Below are 19,761 nucleotides of genomic sequence, written 5' to 3'. Positions count from 1 at the left end.
TGAACAGGACCCAGCTCCCGATTCGCAAGCGGTTAGAAAACGTTCCGCAGTCTTCTGGAAGCGTTGATGCCGCCGTAGCTGAGGTAGGAGCTACCAATAGGCTAGGTTTTCAACTATTGATGAACCATACTTATGTATAATATGAATTGTAATAATGGCAAGGAATATGTAAATTTATTCAGAACTCTTTTAAGGTGTAATGGTTTATAATTATGGAATATAAGGACTTGTGTTATTTTTGGATATTCATCTCTGAGACTATAACTTGTGGTGTGTGTGTTTATTGTGGGGTCACCGTACAGAGTAGTTGATTATTTATTAAGATTGGGTGTTATTAAGGGAAATGGAACTCGTGACAACCCGGATCCCCGACCCCGGATTTGGGGGTGTTACAAAAGTGGTATCAGAGCTAAGCGTTATAAACCTCATAGATGATGTGACGTTAAGATAATAAGTTCACTAAGATAATAAGAACTCTTGCCAAGTTCATAGTCTGGCTACCTAACGTAGTACTGACAGTTAAAACCCTTATGGGAACCCTTATAAATATCGTGATAGAAGCGTAGTTCGTTATCGTATATGGTAGCGGGACTCCGAACCCTGAGGTTGAGGAGTAACAGCGCGATGATGTTTTAATTGGAGATCGGATTATGGATCCGATAGAGCGTCCTAACGCAGGACCGGATGATGTTGATATTGAGGATGTAGCGGTTGAGGATGTTGTCTTAGAAGGGATTGTTACTGAGGAGGATCCCGTGAAGTATCCTGACAAGAATGAATAAAGGACCACTGAGGAATTGATGACCATGGTTAGGGCAACTCCCAGAGGTAGGATTGGCCGGTCACTGCCGGAGGTTCGTTCAAGTTTGTAAAGATAGTAGCCCCTTTAACGCGGCTTACTCGTAAGACTGAGAAGTTCGAATGGACAGAGAAATGTGAGAACAACTTTTAAGAACCGAAGCAAAGGTTGGTGACGTTCCCTATGTTGGCGTTGCCGGATGGAAAATGAGATTTTGTGAAGTGTGGTGACGCTTCAAATAAGGAATTAGGGTGCTTCTTATACAGCACAGCAAGGTAATCGCGTACGCGTCAAGACAATTAAGGGAATATAAAATTCGATATCCCCACCCATGAGCTTGGGCTAGTGGCAATAGTTTTGCCCTAAATATTGGAGGCACTACTTGTATGGAGAGAAGTGCGAGATTTACACAAGCCATAAGTGCTCTAGTGCATTTTCACGCAGAAAGAGCTCAACATACGTCAGAGAAGGCGGTTAGAGCTAATCAAGAATTATGATTGGGAGATTCTTTATCATTCGGGGAAAGCCAATGTGGTGGCTGATGCCCTTAGTAAAAAGGAGAGACTCAAGATAATAATGTCTTTGGGAGAGTTTATAAGAGATTTTGAGAAAATGGAAATAGAAGTGAAGGTAACCGGAGCCGGTACCGAAAAGCTGTTTGAGATTGCAATACAGACTGAATTATTGGAAAAGAACATATTGTGCCAGAAAAAGTGATGAATAAAGGTAGAGAGCCAAAAAATAGATATGAGATTAATACCGAGAAAGATGATAAGGGAATAATGAGGTATTCCTATAGAATTTGGGTTCCAAAAGTTCAAGAGCTTAAGGATGAGAACTTAGATGAGAGCCATAGTTTGAGGAATAAGATTTAGGGCAAACCCTGAATGTGATAGTCAGGGAGGTTGCCATCAAGAAAGAAAGAACCCATAACATAATAGAGTGGAAAACAAGGTTTTTAATGTATAAGATAACCCCGATTATGGGAGAAGGTTGAAACGTTTCATACAGAGAAAACAGAAGTCGAACAAGATAGGGAGAACTAGGACGGTACTCCTATGGGGAAATTCATGGACCTACCTAAACAAAACTTATACTTTAATTCCCAATCACCACCTTGAGGAAACAATGCGGTAGAAAATCCTTTCATGACCTTTAAGTCGCTAAGCTCTCAGAGTTCCAAGGAACAGGTTGACCCAGTCGAGGCAAGAGCCTGGCTAAAGGAAATATAGGAATCATTTGAGATTCTAAATGATTGACGAAGCATAAAAGACTATTTTTGTCACTTACCCTCATAAGAGAGAGGCCACCCGCTGGTGAAAGGCCAAGGAGGCACGGAGCAAGAGATTATAATAAACTGATTTAAGTTCAGTCAATTGTTTTCAGGAAAGTACTTCCCAAGGTTATGGAGATAGTGTAAAAGCTTTAGATCCAGAACAAAGGCAGACGAGTATGATGAATTGTGAATCTAAGTTGTAAAAGTTGTCAAGATTCGTTCTAAGGACACGAATCCAGAATGACGGGATGTTTGAAATCAATGCTTATGTTGTGTTGGTTCATGAAATAATGATAAGAGAAAGGAAAATAAAAAGAAACTGAAGTGGAAAGGAATATAAAGGCAATAGAGTATGAGGAATGATAAAGGAGTTGGGTATGAGGAAACCCTAAAGACTCATAGCAATAGAAATAGAAAAGTATGTAATCGTCAGGATGAGGGTGATTCACCATGAGTTAAAATTGATGGTTGAAGGCATAAGAGATACATATATTTTATCCCCTGTAAGTTGGGAGGATTCGAGGAAACCTTGAGATAAGTTGAAGGAGAAATAATGAGACGCAGATAGACTGAGGAGACAAGGAAGTAAGAAATTAGGAAAATTGGATGAAGGAAGTGACCTTCAAGAATGTGAAGTGTAAGACCGGTGGCTCGATACCCAGGAAGGGAGACGCCAGGTATGAGAGATATCCCAACATTGAGATGACTGTTGAGATAAACAACAAAAGTAAATAAGGAATTATTAAGAAGAAGTTCACGTTGAACACGACCAATATCTTCCAGAACATCCTTGTTATCGTTACCAAATTAGGCAAGAAGAGCGGATAACCGCTGTTATCTTTTGGAGGCCATATTGATTGACCTCATTTTGAATACAGATATTATTGTGAAAATTAGGCATATACTATCGAGGTGGGAATGATTGAATAAGACACCCTTATCAGGGATATATGACTTAATTTATCCATGGAAGGATGCATGTACCTTTTTAAAGGTGGAATTAAGGATATAACATCGGTAACTTAAAACGAATCCTAGGGGAATGCATAAAGGTTGGCATTTCACCCTTAATAGGGAGAGTATGAGTTTTGACAGTATGAATTGGAAAGGATTAAGGTAATAACAACCTTTAAGGATCGGTGGAGAAATTTTTCAGAAGTATATAGACAATGATTCTGGTATTAATAAATGGTATCTTGATATGCCCTGTGCCTAGGGTGTACCTGATGAAGGATTTAAGGATAACCTTAGAGGTTTTACAAGGGGGAAGGTAATATTCAAAATTCTCAAGAATAGAAATTTTGATAAAGGAAATATGACATAATTATAATAATGCCAGGTGGGCAAGTGTTGAACCATAAGAAAGTATAGATCGACCCAATGAAGGTCGAGATTGGTGAAAACATGTAGGACCCAAGATAAGAGACGTCCTAAGTATGATCGAGAGTCAGTTGTGACAATGTTAACCTCTAAAAGACCGAGGCAATAACTTATGGAAAAATGGTGATATTTTTTTTTCACCAAAGCGTAAGGAAGAGCATTTTCACACAAGTGGTGATGGGAAATGAGGTAGAAAATTAGTGAAAGTGGTTAAAATGACATTGATTGTAAGGAAATATTATTATCAAGAAAGGCCAAAGAGGTGGCCGACACTTTAAGTGTAAGAGGACAATTACAGGCGCTCGTGCCAGAGGAATACAGTGATAATGGTTGAAGTCGTAAAGGTTGTATTATGGTTTGAAAGATTGACATTCCTTTTGATGATTGTGCAATACCCAACAGTAATAGTAGTTTGGTAAAGGTTTAATTTGTGTAATCGCCATGAGCGGGCTATCTATCTTAGAAGGTACTATCTTGAGAATGAGCCTGGACCATGTTTCAAAAGGACTAAACGAACCTTTGAGTTAAGTCTTCTATCGAAGGCATATGATTAAGAATGGTATTAACCTGCTATCGTTGCTTTGATTGAAACTCTTCTGCAATTTTATCTGCTTCATGTCATGTATGTATGTCAGGATCAGGAGTGTTCTTCATGAATCATGAATGGTGATTATGTTACCTCCTTAGAAGGATTTGATACGACATGTATGGACTCCGTATGGTTAGATAGTAAGATTTCATGGAACGTGAATGACGACAGTAGGTCAGTAGTGGACTATAGTAATGCAACAATGGTTCTGCGAGTAATGAGCTGATTACAACCGTGAGAGTTGTATTGGAATGGATGTTGAGATTGAGTACCACTAATCGGGTCGTGGTAGTGTATAAGTTATCATTGATAGACTAATTAAGTAGAGTATCTACCTATTGAATATTTATTTTCCTCTTATAAAAAGAGAGTCGTATTACTATATGAGGAAGGTTGCAGTGCAAGCATAGAATTCTAGTAACGATGATGTCTAGAATGAGATCCCAGATTCGATTTTCGATATCGAGGGAGTTTCAAAGGTGATTGTGTATAAGCTCGAGCAAGAGCATGGGTCCATAGAATGATGGATGGAATAGTAAATATTTAAGCATGTGAAATGCGATGCGATAATACTTGATATATATACACATATGTTTTGTTCTCCTATGACAAACCTCTATAGTTCAGAGGTAGGTTCCAAGCCAGATATTTTGTGGCAGTATATTTTTTTTCATATATACAATTCTCTTCAGTTCGTTCTTTTCTCTACTTTTCATTTCATGTAAGCTGAGAAGAACAACCCTTCCAGAAGGGGAGGTATTGCCGATGACTATCTATCTGTGTGATAGAAGCCTAGTAGGATACCATCTATTGTTTAATTGCTTGTCAAGTACTAAAGGCTGTCCACCTTCTGTACTAACTATGCGATATAACAAGTGTTCATGATCATAGTGATCTCTCAACAAATTCCTTTACTTCTATATGATTGATCAAACTTTGGGAAATAGAAACAGCTGAAAAAAGGAGTAATAAAGTTGTGATAGTATTCAGAATGGAAGCACATTCGTGATACTAAGGTTGATGTGGTTATTAAAAGGTTATAGAACGCTAACAAGCAAAAGTATAACCAGTATAGTATTAGGAACGGAAGGTAGTAGCGATTACGAACTGGAAAAGAATGGGTATTGAGAAGCAAAAGCTCTAATGCTAAAAGCTATAATAAGAGTCTGTGCAATAGACTTGAAAGAATTTGGAATGATCACTTAACACGGATTGAGTTTTCTTATGATAATAGATCGTATGTCAGTATTGAGATATCGCCTTATGAGATCCTTGAGGGAAGACAATGTTGATCTCCCTTATGTTAGGATGAAGTTGTAGAGCGCAAGATGCTCGGACCCGCAGTAGTCCAAAGGACCAGGGATATAATAGATCTAATCAGAGGACGGCTGGTAGTAACCCAAGATGGACGTAAGAGGTATGCTGATTTGACTCGAAAGGACAAAGAGTATGAAATAGGGGACCTAGTAATGTTATAGGTATCCCTTGGAAAGGATTGATGAGGTTCAGAAAGAAAGGAAAGCTAAGTCTACAATTTGTTGGACCCTTGGATATATTAAGACGTATTGGGAAGCTAGCATATGAGCTAGCCCTACCCCCGAACATGTAGCAAGTTCTTAACGTGTTCCACGTATCAATGTTAAGGAAGTGTAATTCGGATGCCAGATAAATAGGGGCATATGAGCGCATAGACATGCAACCCGACGTAACCTTTATGGAGCAACCAGGAAGGGTTATAGAGTGAAAAGGAACAAGTGCTTAGGAGAAGGGTTATCAAACTATTCAGAATTTGATGGAAGAACCACAATGTGGGAAAATTTACTCGAGAGTTAGAAAGTGCAATGTTAAGAGAGTATCCCTATTCATTTTCTGTCTGATTCCGGGACTGGAATCCTTTTAAGGAGGGGAGACTGTAATAACCCCAAAATTTGGAATTTTTGAAACCCTTATGAATAGTGATTTTGCAGATTATACTGAATGAGAAAACTTTTCATGACACACTATGTAGGGGTTCTTCTGTTGTTATTCTGAGATCTTATTAGTACTTTATATGGGATATAAGTGTATGTAAAGATCGTCAGAATCCAAATCCGAACACTTTGATTTTTCCTGAAAATCCACCAGATACCGAAAGAATTGAGTATAAGGTAACAGGATAAAAAGGATTTAAATTCAAGGATTATAAGAGAGGATCATAAAAGGGATATAATGTATTGAGAAAGGTTAAGGGAACCTAAGTAATAAGATCCCGGGTATGATCCCTCAAATGAGAAACGAGAACGAAAGTTAAGCGAACCGTATAACAGATCAGCGGTCATTAGGAAAACAATTAGGAGTTAATCAAGGAGGTTAGGGATGATGAGGTCATCCAACCAATAAGAAGAGGGCAAGTAAGGGATGATGACATCATAAGCATGACATAAGCATGACATAAGGGGAAGGAGGTGTGGTTGAATGATAACCACACAAAGTTCAAGGTTAATAAGGTAATTAACCAAAATCAAAACAAAAACAACCAAGGCAAATCAAAACAAATCACAAAAAACACAAAACACCCCATTTTCTTCATGAAGCTCTCGGCTTCTTTCTTAGCAAAAGGGAATTCCAAGCTCCTGCACTTGCTAATTTACAAGGTAATTATCCTAACTTCTCCTAGTTAAGTTACATACTTCCTAGAAATCTTAGCTTCAAAATCCTTTCCTAGCATTTCCTATAAATCATTCAAGAAGATGGTGAATAGTACTTTCTTGAAATTAATTTTTGTGTTCTTGATTTCTTTGAAAGAACAAGCTTGTAGGAGGTTAGATTAAGGCTTCCATGGGCATTCCAAGGATCTTTCATGGATTAAAAGCTTCAAGGAAGGTATAACTCTTCATTATCTTAGCATTTAGTTGTTTGGTATAAATGATTATGATGATGGAATGAGAGATTAAGTGTAGTAGTTGTTTTGTCTTGTTGAGATCTTAGTGGTTAAGTGCTTTTGTTGATTTTGGAGTTAAAAAGTAGCACTAGTTGTTCTTGATGATTCATGGTATGATTTGAGCTTGGTTTAAATGGTTTAAAGTGGTTGATGAGTGATATGGTCATATGGTTGTATTGGGATTGATTGGTGATGATTTGGTGTTGAATTGGTTGGTATAAAATTGGGAAATCGCGTAAACATAGCCGTCGTAATGTTCGATTTACTTTAGACTGCTTTTGTTCATAACATTAGGACCCGAGAACTCCCTGCTAGGTTTTGACCATTGCCATGTTTAGATAGTTCATGTTACGAGCTTCGTTTTGATATGTGGTTCGTTTGATTCCGATATACGGTTTAGGAGAAACGGCCGTTTTAAGTAACGACGTTTCGCGAACGAAATATTTCCCCTCGCCTTACTTTGAAACCTTGGTTAAATACCTTAAAGGACTAATTGGAGTATGAAACATTTATGTAAAGTGTGTTAGGCAGTTGGTAAGACACTCGCAAAAGAATCGCCTTAAAACTCGTAATGGTTAATTTATTAAAAATGGTGGAGCCGAGGGTACTCGAGCAACTTAAGAAAATCATTAAGCGCAAAGCGAGCGTTAGAGTCTAAATTGGTTAAAGTATAGATTACAAGTGACTTTGGTTTAATTCCAACTTATATGTTGTTTATAGGTTACCAGACTCGTCCCAAGCCATTAATAACCCCCAGTCGCTCAGGCAAGTTTTCTACCCGTATAACTGTTGTTGTGATGTATATGTGTATATGCATGATCTTGCGATAAATGCATATTTGTTATTAGCAAATTCTTGCGATATATTGTAGCATGTGATATGGTATATATGCATGTATATTTCATATTCTTGATTTATATATCTGTTGGTTCAAATGCTTATAGTTGCATAATACCTATGCTAGAGATAAGCAGTATTTGAGTTTACCCTTAGTACAGGGGATCAAAAGGTGAACTTTTTCTAAAACTGGGAGGCGAGGCTCCCGAGTATAATATATATATATATATATATATGAATAGTTTTCAAAACTATTAATCGAATAAGGTTTATTCGATAACTTTATATTATTTAATGAATATTATTTGAATATTCATTCGAGGACTTATGACTCTGTTTATTATATTTAATGATTATTATTTTAATATTAATTTGAGGATGTATGACTCCGTTATTTTATTTAATGAATATTATTTATAATATTCATTCGAGGTATTATGACTTCGCTTATTATTTAATAATATTCTTTAATTTATTAAAGAATAATGTTTCGATAATCAAACTTATTTTCGATTATTCAAATAAAAATAGTACTTTCGTATAAGTATATCTTTGGTTATTTAATATTCATTTCAAGTATGAGTTTTAAAACTTCTACTTCGATTATTTTTATAAGAATTAGCTTTATGAGAATATTATTTAAATAATAATATTCAGATATTTTCTAATATATTGGGACTGATTTATTTCATTAAATTAGCATTACTCCAAACATTCTTAAAAATGTTTTCGAGTCTTCAAAATGATTTTAAAAGTTAGAGCGGATCCCAAAACTCATTTTTATATTTAAGATCTTCCTTTTAAAGGGAATTTAAATACTCGCTCAAAACCTGAGGGATCCGGCTCTGTGGTGTATTTTACATTCGCAACGTGGTTGCTGTTTTGATAAATGAATTGATTACTTTCCCAACGTTCGGGAAGTAAGTCCCTCTAATTGAGTCGGCATAAGCGACAGGCCGGGGTACGGTCTATCAAAGTGTAAGTGGCTGGGTGGCAGTCCATCAACGCGTAAGAGGCCGGGTGGCGGTCCAGCACACGGTCCTTATGTGGCCAGGGTGATGACCGGTGGGGGATTCATCCATCTACTAGTAGAAAAGGTTACTTATTGGTATCTTTGCCTGATCAGCAAGATATCAGGTTTATGCCAAGGTTTTCTCCTTTCCAAATTCATTGGATATTGCAACTCTGTTTATTATTTTCATAACAGAGGTTTTAAAGGAGTGTATGAAATGTATATATATATAGGTGTATATATATATATCGGGACTTAATGAAGAATCTTGTAACTTTATTATTTATAATGATATTTCAAGGATTGAATCTATTCAAATCTTGTCTTGAAGTCTCATCTATGTGATGAACGTTTGAAACTAATTATAACTTGAACGGTGGTAGTCCAAGTAGTATTCGGAAAAGATATAAGTATATTGGACTATATTCTAACTTCATCTTTTAAACTTATATCTAGTAAATGATTATCTTATGCATGTCAAAGATTTTCAGAAAAACGTTGAGACAAGGTTAGATATATGAGATCACCTTGCAACGATAGTTTTATACAGTTATAAACTGGAACTCTGTGTATATTATGCATGGAAAAGGACTTCCAAGATTTTGAAAAGTATATATGTATATATACTGAATATTTTGCGACTTCATCGCATTAAGATATCAAACTTGGTTGATTTCTTTTGGCCAAGACTTTCATGAGTACTATGAGAATGCTCATATATTGTTAATCATTATACATATTATTTTGGTGGGCTTGCTGCTCACCCTTGCTTTCTTCTTTCATCACACAACAACAAAAAGAAAAGATGAACAGGACCAAGCTCCCGATTCGCAAGCGGTTAGAAAACGTTCCGCAGTCTTCGGGAAGCGTTGATGCCGCCGTAGCTGAGGTAGGAGCTACCAATAGGCTAGGTTTTCAACTATTGATGAACCAGACTTATATATAATATGAATTGTAATAATGGCTAGGAATATGTAAATTTATTCAGAACTCTTTTAAGGTGTAACAGTTTATAATTGTGGAATATAAGGACTTGTGTTATTTTTGGATATTCATCTCTGAGACTATAACTTGTGGTGTGTGTGTTTTTTGAGGGGTCACCGTATAGAGTAGTTGATTATTTATTAAGATTGGGTGTTATTAAGGGAAATGGAACTCGTGACAACCCGGATCCCCGACCCCGGATTTGGGGGTGTTACACTGAACACCCATTTTGTTCCAATTACAATTCTGTTCTTTGATGTAGGAAGTAACTCCCAAAGTTTATTTCTTTCAAACTGATTCAACTCTTCCTGCATGGCAGATATCCAATCAGGATCCATTAGAGCTTCTTCAGTTTTCTTAGGCTCTACTTCAGACAGAAAGCATGCATGTAGGCATTCATTATTAGTTGCACTTCTAGTTCTCACACCAGTAGTAGGATCACCAATAATTGCTTCTCTAGTGTGACTTCTATCCCACTTCCTGGTGTGGGTTTGTTGACTTGTGTCTTCATCATTTTCTTCATCATTGGTATGACTTATAGATTTTCTTCCCTTTCTCCCCCTGAGTTTGTGCTGTCAAATTCAGGTGTTTGAGATGAGCTTCCATTCCCATGATTTTCTTATTCAGTAGTCTCTTCATTCATCATCTGTTGTACATTAATTTCATCTTCTCCATCAGAATCACTGTCAATATTGAGGTTTTTCGATGCAAGGGCTTCAGCTTCATGATCATCAAGGCATTCCAATCATGGACACTTGTCCTCATCAAAAGTCACATATGTGCTTTCCATAATCTTCTTTTGATCAATCACATAGACCTTGTAGGCAGTTCTCTCCAATGAATATCCCAGAAAAATTGCTTCAAAAACCTTTGAGTCAAATTTTCCCACATATTCAGAGTTGTCTTTTAAAATGTAACACTTGCTTCCAAACACATGAAGATGCTTTACAGTAGGCTTTCTCTTAGACATGATTGAGTACGGTGATTTTCCATGGGCCTTGTTAATAAGATATCTGTTTTGAGTATAACATGCAGTGTTAACAGCTTCCTCCCAAAAACTTTTGGCAACTTGGCATCTTGCAGCATTGTTCTAGCAGCTTCAACTAATTTTCTGTTCTTTCTTTCAACTACTCCATTTTGTTGAGGTGTTCTAGCAGCTGAGAATTCTTGAACAATGCCTTTGCTTTTGCAGAATTCACTCATTATTGCATTCCTGAATTCTGTTCCATTATCACTTCTCAATATCTTTACACAATTATGATCTTCGGCCTATTTTTTTACCTTCTTGATATGCTCAATTATGATATGTGTAGTCTCATCTTTAGAGTGCATGAACTCTACCCAAGTGTATCTTGAGAAATCATCCACTATCACAAGTGTATATTTGTTCCTTGAAATTGATAAGACATTTACTGGCCCAAACAAGTCCATGTGAATAAGTTGCAATGGTGCACTTATAGAATTCACAGTTTTTGACTTGTAACTTGATCTTTTCATTTTTCCTTTCTGATAGGCTTCACAAACTTTAACTTGAGAAAACTCTAGATTAGGCATGTCTCTTACTAACTCCTTTTTGACCAAGGTGTTAATTGCCTTGAAATTCAAGTGAGACAACTTTTTATGCCATAGCTTGCTTTGTTCTTTTGATGCCTTGGTGTAGAAGCAATAAATTCCATCCTTATTTGCTGAGCCCAAGTCTACAACAAGTAAGCTTCCTTTTCTTGCTCCTTTCAAAGCAAATTCACCAGTTTTCTTGCTGATAAAAGTGCATTCTTCTTTGTTGAATAAAACTTCAAAACCTTTTTCTGTAAATTGGCTAACACTGAGAAGATTCACTTCAAGACCAGCTACCAGTGCTACATCATCAATGACCAAATTTCCAGAAACAATCTTGCCATATCCCATTGTGAATCCTTTGTTGTTGTCTCCAAAGGTCACCAAAGGGCTAACCTTCTCCTCAAACTATGATAGCAGGGCCTTATCACATGTCATATGTATGAAACATCCACTTTCTATGATCCATATGACCTTCTTCATTTTGTCCTGCGCACAATGAGTTTTAAGTGTGTTTAGAAACCCAAGCAGTGTTGGGCAATTTCTTCTTATTAACTGATTTAGCAAAAGTAGAATGAGTTATTTTGGATAAAATAGAATTCATTGACTGTTGTGCATTTTCCCTATCTGTTGTAGACCTATATTTTGTTTCTTTGAGGTCTATTTTCAGCTTGTGGTAACTTTTCATCATTTTCAAGTTGCAAGGGATGCAATCAAACTTGTCACATAATGAGTAGGGATCATTTGCATCTGCTTCATTGTATTTGCAGGCTCCTTCAACTGGTTTGGTAACAACCTTTTTACAAAGGTGAGTTGGGTGATTTACAGAACCACATTTCTCACATTTATTTCTTGGAGCATCTGCAACATAAGCAAAATTGTTGCTTTTATTTATCCCAATTTTCCCATTTCTATTTTTCTTCTTCTTTCTTGCATCTTCAGTTTTGGTTTCTTGGACAGGTGTTTTGGAACCTTGGTTGTCCATGAGCTTCTCTTCAGCTTTGGAAGATTGAGTTGCTTCTGCATTTTTCTTCTCATTGTCTTCATCAGCAATTTCTTGCTTGATAATCAACTCTTCTTCACTGAAGTTAACTTCACATGCCTTGAACATAGGTGAACCAACCTTTTTCAGCATTGCTGGAACATTTTCATTTTATGTTGCCTTTTCTTTGTCACCTATGTATTTCTTCTTGTTGTTTAAGGCATCATAATTAAGACCAATAGCAATATTTTCACATGGCTTGTTTTTCTCATGGTATTTTCCAACCAACTCAGATGCATTCTTGAAGAACTTCAACTTTACTTCATTCTTTTCCAGCTTCTCCCTTAACACTGCTTCAATCTCACTTGCACACTTGAGCTTGTTTTTTAGATATGTATTTTCTTGTCTTACAACTTCAAGCTCTACCAGCAATAATTCAGCTTCTTGTTTCTCATTTTCAAGCTTCTCATTTATCTTTGTTAGTCTGCTAACCTCTTCATTAGCAGCAACCAGACTTGTATGAATGTGAAACATTTTTGTGCTCATCTTCTCTACAGTTTCCTTATATTGACTCACATTTAAATCAATGATAGTGAGAGTTGGTACCTGTGATTTTGATGAGGATGACTCTCCTTACTCCAAGGCCATTAGTATATAATTTCCAACCTCCTCATCTTCATCATTATCAGAGTCATCCCAACTCTTTCCCTCTGCAATATAAGCTTTGCTTTACTGTTTCTTCAGAAAAGCTTCATACTTTGCTTCCAGTTCAAGATAAGCTTCGTCTTTCTTTGCTTTCTTGGGTTTTCTGCATTCTGTAGAAAAATAGCCTAGTTCATCACAATTATAGCACCTTATCTTTGATCTATCAACATATCCAGTTTTGTAACCATTTTTCTATCAGATGTGTACTTCCCTTTTTCCTTTCCAGCTGCTGTCTTTGTTGAATGATTATCCCTTACCCTTGAAGAATCTTGGCTTCTTTACTCTAATGTTAGAGAACTTTCTTGCCATATAGGTCATTGACTGATCAAGCTCATCAAGTTCATCCAGGGTGTAGAACTCATCTTCTTCCAATTCTAGAATGACTTGTTCCTGTGAATCATTGTTTCTTTGCTCACTTGCTGAGGCAACTGGATTCTGGGATCTTGGCTCATCATTAGAGGTCTGGATTTCATTGACAATTAGAGCACTTGAACCATCCACAATATGCCATTGACCAATTCTTAATATTTTCCTTAGAATCTAATTCATATGTTTTTAAAATTCCATATAGAACTTCCAGTGTTATTCTGCTCAAGTCTTTCCCTTCTCTGATTGCTGAAATTTTATGTTCCAAATGATCAGGGAGTGTAAGCAAAAACTTCAAGTTCACTTCTTCAGCTTCATAGTATTTGTCATGCAGCTGCAAGTCATTTATCAGCTTGTTAAACCTTTCAAACACATCAGTGATACTTTCTTTTGGCTTGGCCATGAAACCCTCATACTATAAAATCAGTATCCTTCTTTGATTAGATCTAACTTTCTCAGTTCCTTCACAGAGTATTTTAATCTTTTCTCGGATCTGCTTAGCAGTGTCACGGTTGACAATGTTGATGTACATTACATTGTCAAGTGACTCTATCAATATCAGCTGTAAGCCACTATCCAGGGAATCTTTCTTTTTCTCAGGCTTAGTGTACTCAGAAGGGTCTTTAGGAGCATAATGAGTTGGAATGACCATACACAATCTGTAGATTTCTCAACTCTAACCATTTGATTGAAGGGCCCATTTTTGATAATCTAAAGGTATAAGGGATTGGTCATCCTGATAAACAACAATATTTTCTTTTTCCAAAGAGTGTAGTTAGCTTTGTCAAAAGTAGGAATTTTGATGCTACTGATTTTCTGTGTATTCATTCTTCCAAGATCTTGAATCTGTTTACTTTCAGATTTTGCTCTGATACCACTTGTTACGAAATGAATAACACACAGAGGGGGGATGAATGTGTTTTACCGTTTTTATGCTTTTCTTGAGCTTTTCATGGTTGAACAGAGTTCTCTAGTGAATTTTAACTTGTCGATAACTCTGAGTTCTCTAATGAAGAAATGACTTGCGATATCTCCAATCTTCATGTCTTCAATTTGGCTTGTCGATATCTCTGAGTTCTCTAGTAGCTTTCTCGAGTTCTCTATAAGTCATTCTGGAGTTCTCGAATAACTTCTCTATAACACTAAATCTGTGACTAGTAGAGATCTTGACTTAGAACATTTTTATCAAAACAGATTTATTCAGCTCCAAGTTTCTTCATAATTCTTCTGAAACATGATCTTCTTGATCTTTTTTCAGATAGAAATCTTAGGCTTGATATTGTTTAAAGAAAAAGACTCCAGTCTGTTTTTTGACATTTTTACAGATTTTAAATGTTACAATACAAAATGCAAACTAAGATTACAATTCAACTTAATTAGAGTTGTCAATTTGACTTAGTCTTGTTAAGGTACAAGCATGTCTTGAACAACAAAATATGTTACAAACTTGTTTAATACAAACTTTATATGTCAGGCAAAAATATAAAGGAAAATGCAGTCCTTAGTTTAACAAATTTCTAAGTTCTTTTATTGTCAAATGTTTGCATTTGATAAGTTAATAGCTATCACAAAAAGAAAATCTGAATCATCCACTACTAAGTTTACAGTGGCAGTTGGTTGTTTTGCCTAGCAGGCTCGGTAAGTACGTAGTTGTCTTCTGCCTTTCGGGACTACTGTATTTTCAGAGCTGCTGTAAGTTGGCCTTAGAATTCTTTGTGATCTTCTGTGTCCTCGTTGTTGGGTTTGTTTTTAGATCAATATGGTATCTCGTTGTTATTACCTTAATTTGTCTTCTAATGATTTCTGTCATACCAACAATTATGATCCAGACATAATTAGATTAACACAAAAACCGCGAGCATAATGTCTTTGTCTCCTAGGTTACTCTATGGGTTTATATCTTCCTGAGTTAACAGTTGAATATTTAGTCGGCTTGTCTACAATTTAAGTTTGCATAGTATTTGATGTCAGTTGTGAGCCTCTTTCCTAAGAGACAAAAAAAAAGAGCAATCAACATAATAGTAACGGCAATGTTGTAAACATTGTTTATTTCTCCATATTGGCCCATGTATTCACATTTGATGTAACAGTCTCGACAAAGAGCAATGCAAAAAAATTTAGTATACATGTTTTACATTAAGTAGACGTACCATTTCACCGATTATCTGCACAAAATGGCGAATATGCAGCTCACTCTCCTTCATGTCATTGCTTTCTTGCTAACTTTACAACTAAGCTGCTGCGGTAAGATACACATATATTTAAAATTTTCTATGCGTACTTTACCTTTTTACTCTGATGTTACTGTGTTTAGTTAACAAGTTAATGTTTTTGGATTGTTCAGATGCAAAAGTGATGATGGAGTACATTGGAGCAACAGGAGTTCCAGTAACATTCGATGATGTTCCGATAGATGAAGGCATTGATTTTCACTTCATTCTTAGTTTTGCAATTGATTCTGATTCGTCAGGCAATTCTCAGAATGGCAAGTTCTCACCCTACTGGGAATCAACTCTAACCCCTGATTCTGTCCAAGCTATAAAAGCAGCCCATCCGAATGTAAAAGCCCTTGCTAGCCTCTCCGGTTGGAGCATCGGATCAAAAGTCCTCCGTTGGTACACCCCTGATGACAGTCAGCTTTGGATCACCAATGCATTCACCTCTCTAAAATCTCTCGTCACAACTTACCATCTCGATGGCATTGACATAGACTACGAAAATTTTCCGAAGCATAATGAAAGTTTTGCCTATTGTATAGGTGAGCTCATAACTTACTTAAAGAACCAAAGTGTCATTTCTGTGGCAACAATCGCACCATATCATCTCACCGTGTTGCCATATATAGAGTTGTTTGAAAACTATGGTGATGTTATTGACTATGTGAACCATCAATTTTACACCGACAAGGTGAGAAGTCCGAAAGCGTATTTGGAAGCTTTTGAACTTAGATCTCAACAGTTTAATAAAGAAAAGTTGTTGCCTAGTTATGAAGTGGAAGGAAGAGGAATTCAAGGGGATGCATTTTTTGATGCTTTGACACTTTTGGAGGATAATGGTTTCGAGGTTAATGGGGTTATGATCTTCTCAGCTGATGCTTCTAGCTCTGATGATTACTATTATGAACGAACCTCACAAGCTTTCTTGCTCAACTCTACAAATATTGGATAATTACTTTGTTTTTTCAAATCTATATAGTTTGATGGCTTGTATGACATTGACATGAACCTCGTAGCAAGTGTTCTAATGTTGGAATCGTCATCTCCTGTAAAACATAAATAACATTCGTTATTTGTATTATATTATTTTATAATAAAAACATCTGTTTATGTTTTGTTAATTTACATTAGCTATGCTGTGTTATGAGTTTAGTGATTTCTTAATTCATTATTACTGATTTCTATATCTACAAAGGAAAATTAGAACAGAGAACTTCATAATAATTATATACTACAAGTTGATGATCATTCGGCAGAATTGGGAGTCATATGTGGCTTGGAACCAAAGCCGACTTTCTCAGAAATGCAACTACTCATCTTTTTTGAGGTTTTGGCTCTTATAATTGCATTCGTTTAATTGGAAGCTATATATACTACTTTCTTTTGTCTATATCCATCTTTCTAAATAAGCTATAAAAATATGTTGAATACTGAACAATTCATTAAATTAAATTATAAACTGGAGAAAGATCTATGAATAGATTTATTGTACTGATATTTTTTATAAAGTGAATATGTTATTGTACTGATATTTGTAATGGACAAAAACAATAAACATAAAGGAAAACAGATATGGCTGATCATTCGGTTGGTTCGATCCGGAATAAACCGAAAAATCAATTTTTTTTGGACCGAATCGGGTCAAAATTGTATTATGGACCGGACCGAATCGAACCGAAATAATTTGATAAATGGACCGAATTTTTTAAAAAATAAAATTGTATTAAAATTTTAAATCAAAAATTATAAAATCTAAAATATAATTAAAGTAAAGTGATATGTAAAATTTTAGAAATGTATAAATATAATTATAAATTATGATTTATAGTTAAAAAATTTAAAATATGTGTAAAATATATAATATAAAATTAAAATATGTATGATTTGAACTATTCGGTCTATTGATTCAGTTTCTAAGTTTTTGTTTGGTTTTGCTCTGCCTCCTAGAGACAGATATGAAAAACAAATACAGTAACTGACAAGCAGAAACTGTTAGAATGGTATAGGTCATGACGACCAACGCGAATAGGCTGGCGATTACATACTGGGGACTACTTTACTTATTGGTTCGTGACTTGTCCATTTTATCAAGTGAAAATGCAAAAAATCATAAACGGATAATTATGTCTGATTGATTCATGACTTGTCAACTAATTTATCAATTGAAAAATGAACAAAATCATAAACGGCAATAATATATATTAATAAACACTTCATTTAAGTACAAAATATAAAAAATATTTTATTTAATTTGGTACAAATGATTAAACTTGTATATATGTATATACAAGCCTCAAATCCATGTGATGCACGGATTATATTTAATATTATATAATTTTTGAATTTAATTTGAAATGAAAATTTTAAACTCTGAAATTTATTTATTAGAAATTACTAATAATTATTTTAAATATGTATGTTTATAATCTAGTAAAATTTTAGTTTTTAAAAAAATATTACTAATCGAAAGATTTAGTTTTTTTGAAATTCATAGATGTGTTTACAAAAGATAATTATGTTTTAATTAAAATATAAATTTTAGCTCAAATCAATAGTAAACGAATTATCTTTACTTTGGTATACCGAACAAATCTAACTAACTATATTCAAATTTATTTTTATTTAATTTATTTAAACCCGGATCAATAATAAAAAGTTCATGTGTCAATAATAAAAAAAATTATGTTAACCCGAATAAAAGTACATATTATTTTATTTTAGTTGGTATAATAATTTTCTTACTTTAATTTTGATCTATCATGAATCGATTGTATAATTTATTTAGCTCGGATGAATATCATGTATTGATTTATTTTAGTTCAACGCAATTATAATGACTATGGAATCATCTTTATTTTCATTATATTAAAATAGTTTTGGATATTATAGAATTTGAAAAAAAACTGTAATTTTATAAACCTAAATATTTTACACACAGTTCTGCAATTAAACTTTAAATATTTCGACTATTAGGATCGGATCACAATTATCCCGCAATCCTAAGCCTACATCATACCTAACAACGAATTAGGAAGACTTTAATTTTATTTTAACATGAATCAATAATATAAGAATTACCTTTAGTTTGAATTTAATTTTAGCTTTAGTGTTTATTAATAATATACGTTATTTTGTTTTAGCCTTAAACCCGTTATATCAACCATCTAATTAAATTTAGTTATTTTTAGTTTTATTTTTAGCTCTGGTTAAATATTATTTTGTTTTAAGTCAAATAGATAATATATTTTATTTTATTCTCATGATATTATATCGACCAACGCATTATGTTGTAGCTCAGTTTAATAAAATATTTTTTTAGTTAAATCGGTAGTATTTATTATATTATTTTAGCTTGTGTTAGCAAATCTTGATTTTAGTCTCAGAACAGTTATTTTTTGTTTAATTTCATTTTAGCCCGGAATGAATATTATTATGTTTTAGACTGAACTAATAACACGTATAATTTTATTTTAATCTGATGACATTATATCTGCCAAACGAATTTACTTTCAATTTATTTTATTTTAGCTCGTTCATTTTTTGTTTTAGTCTGATGACATTATATCGACCAAACAAATTTGCTTTCAAATTTTTATCATTGTTTATTGTTTTATTTTAATCTGAGACTGCAAATTCAAGTAATTGTACGTAATTTTTTTTATTTTTTTATTTAGGATTGGATCAATAATATAATTTTATTTAATATCATATATAATTTCGTTTAAATCAAAACTATTAGACATATTACAATTCTATTTGTATTTATATAATTATATTGTAAATAATAATTTATTTATAATATTGTTTTATTTTAAATATTACTATAATTAGTATGACGATAACGACTACAAATCAAACTTTTAATTGTTTCGTTTTTAATATAATTGTATATATGTGTGTGTTTTCTGTTATATAATTAACTAAGTTCTTTGTGGATCTCATGTTGGAAAATGTTGGAAAATGTGGTTATTGAGCCACACGTTATCAAGTCATTTTGAGTCGTTCTTGAGTGGGTGACGCTTGGAGTATGTTCTCCTCCGTGAGAGCTTTCCGAGGCACTTTGAAACACTCAAAATGGTTAAGGGATGAATGAGATGTGATCATCTAAAGTTGGTCCCTTGAAGGTGGAAATGTTGTAAAT

General features: G+C 34.5%; 1 protein-coding gene across 1 annotated transcript; it reads left to right on the top strand.

The window, feature by feature from the left end:
- Positions 1-15,568: 15,568 nt before the first annotated feature.
- LOC141710732 (chitinase 2-like) lies at positions 15,569-16,655 on the top strand. Its single transcript, XM_074513266.1, has 2 exons — positions 15,569-15,648; positions 15,749-16,655. The coding sequence occupies exons 1-2, from the start codon at positions 15,579-15,581 to the stop codon at positions 16,570-16,572; spliced, it is 894 nt and encodes a 297-aa protein (XP_074369367.1). The 5' UTR covers positions 15,569-15,578; the 3' UTR covers positions 16,573-16,655.
- The last annotated feature ends 3,106 nt before the right edge of the window (positions 16,656-19,761 follow it).

This window comes from Apium graveolens, chromosome 3 (genome assembly GCF_009905375.1).
Source record: "Apium graveolens cultivar Ventura chromosome 3, ASM990537v1, whole genome shotgun sequence".
Taxonomy (NCBI): Eukaryota; Viridiplantae; Streptophyta; class Magnoliopsida; order Apiales; family Apiaceae; genus Apium; species Apium graveolens.
The sequence above is the reverse complement of the archived record's forward strand: the minus strand, read 5'-3'. Positions and strand labels throughout refer to the sequence as shown.

Coding starts and splice junctions, on each gene's coding strand:
- LOC141710732 (XM_074513266.1), top strand. CDS start 15,579: ATGGCGAATATGCAGCTCACTCTCCTTCATGTCATTGCTTTCTTGCTA. Junction 15,649..15,748: donor TTTACAACTAAGCTGCTGCG/GTAAGATACACA, acceptor TGGATTGTTCAG/ATGCAAAAGTGATGATGGAG.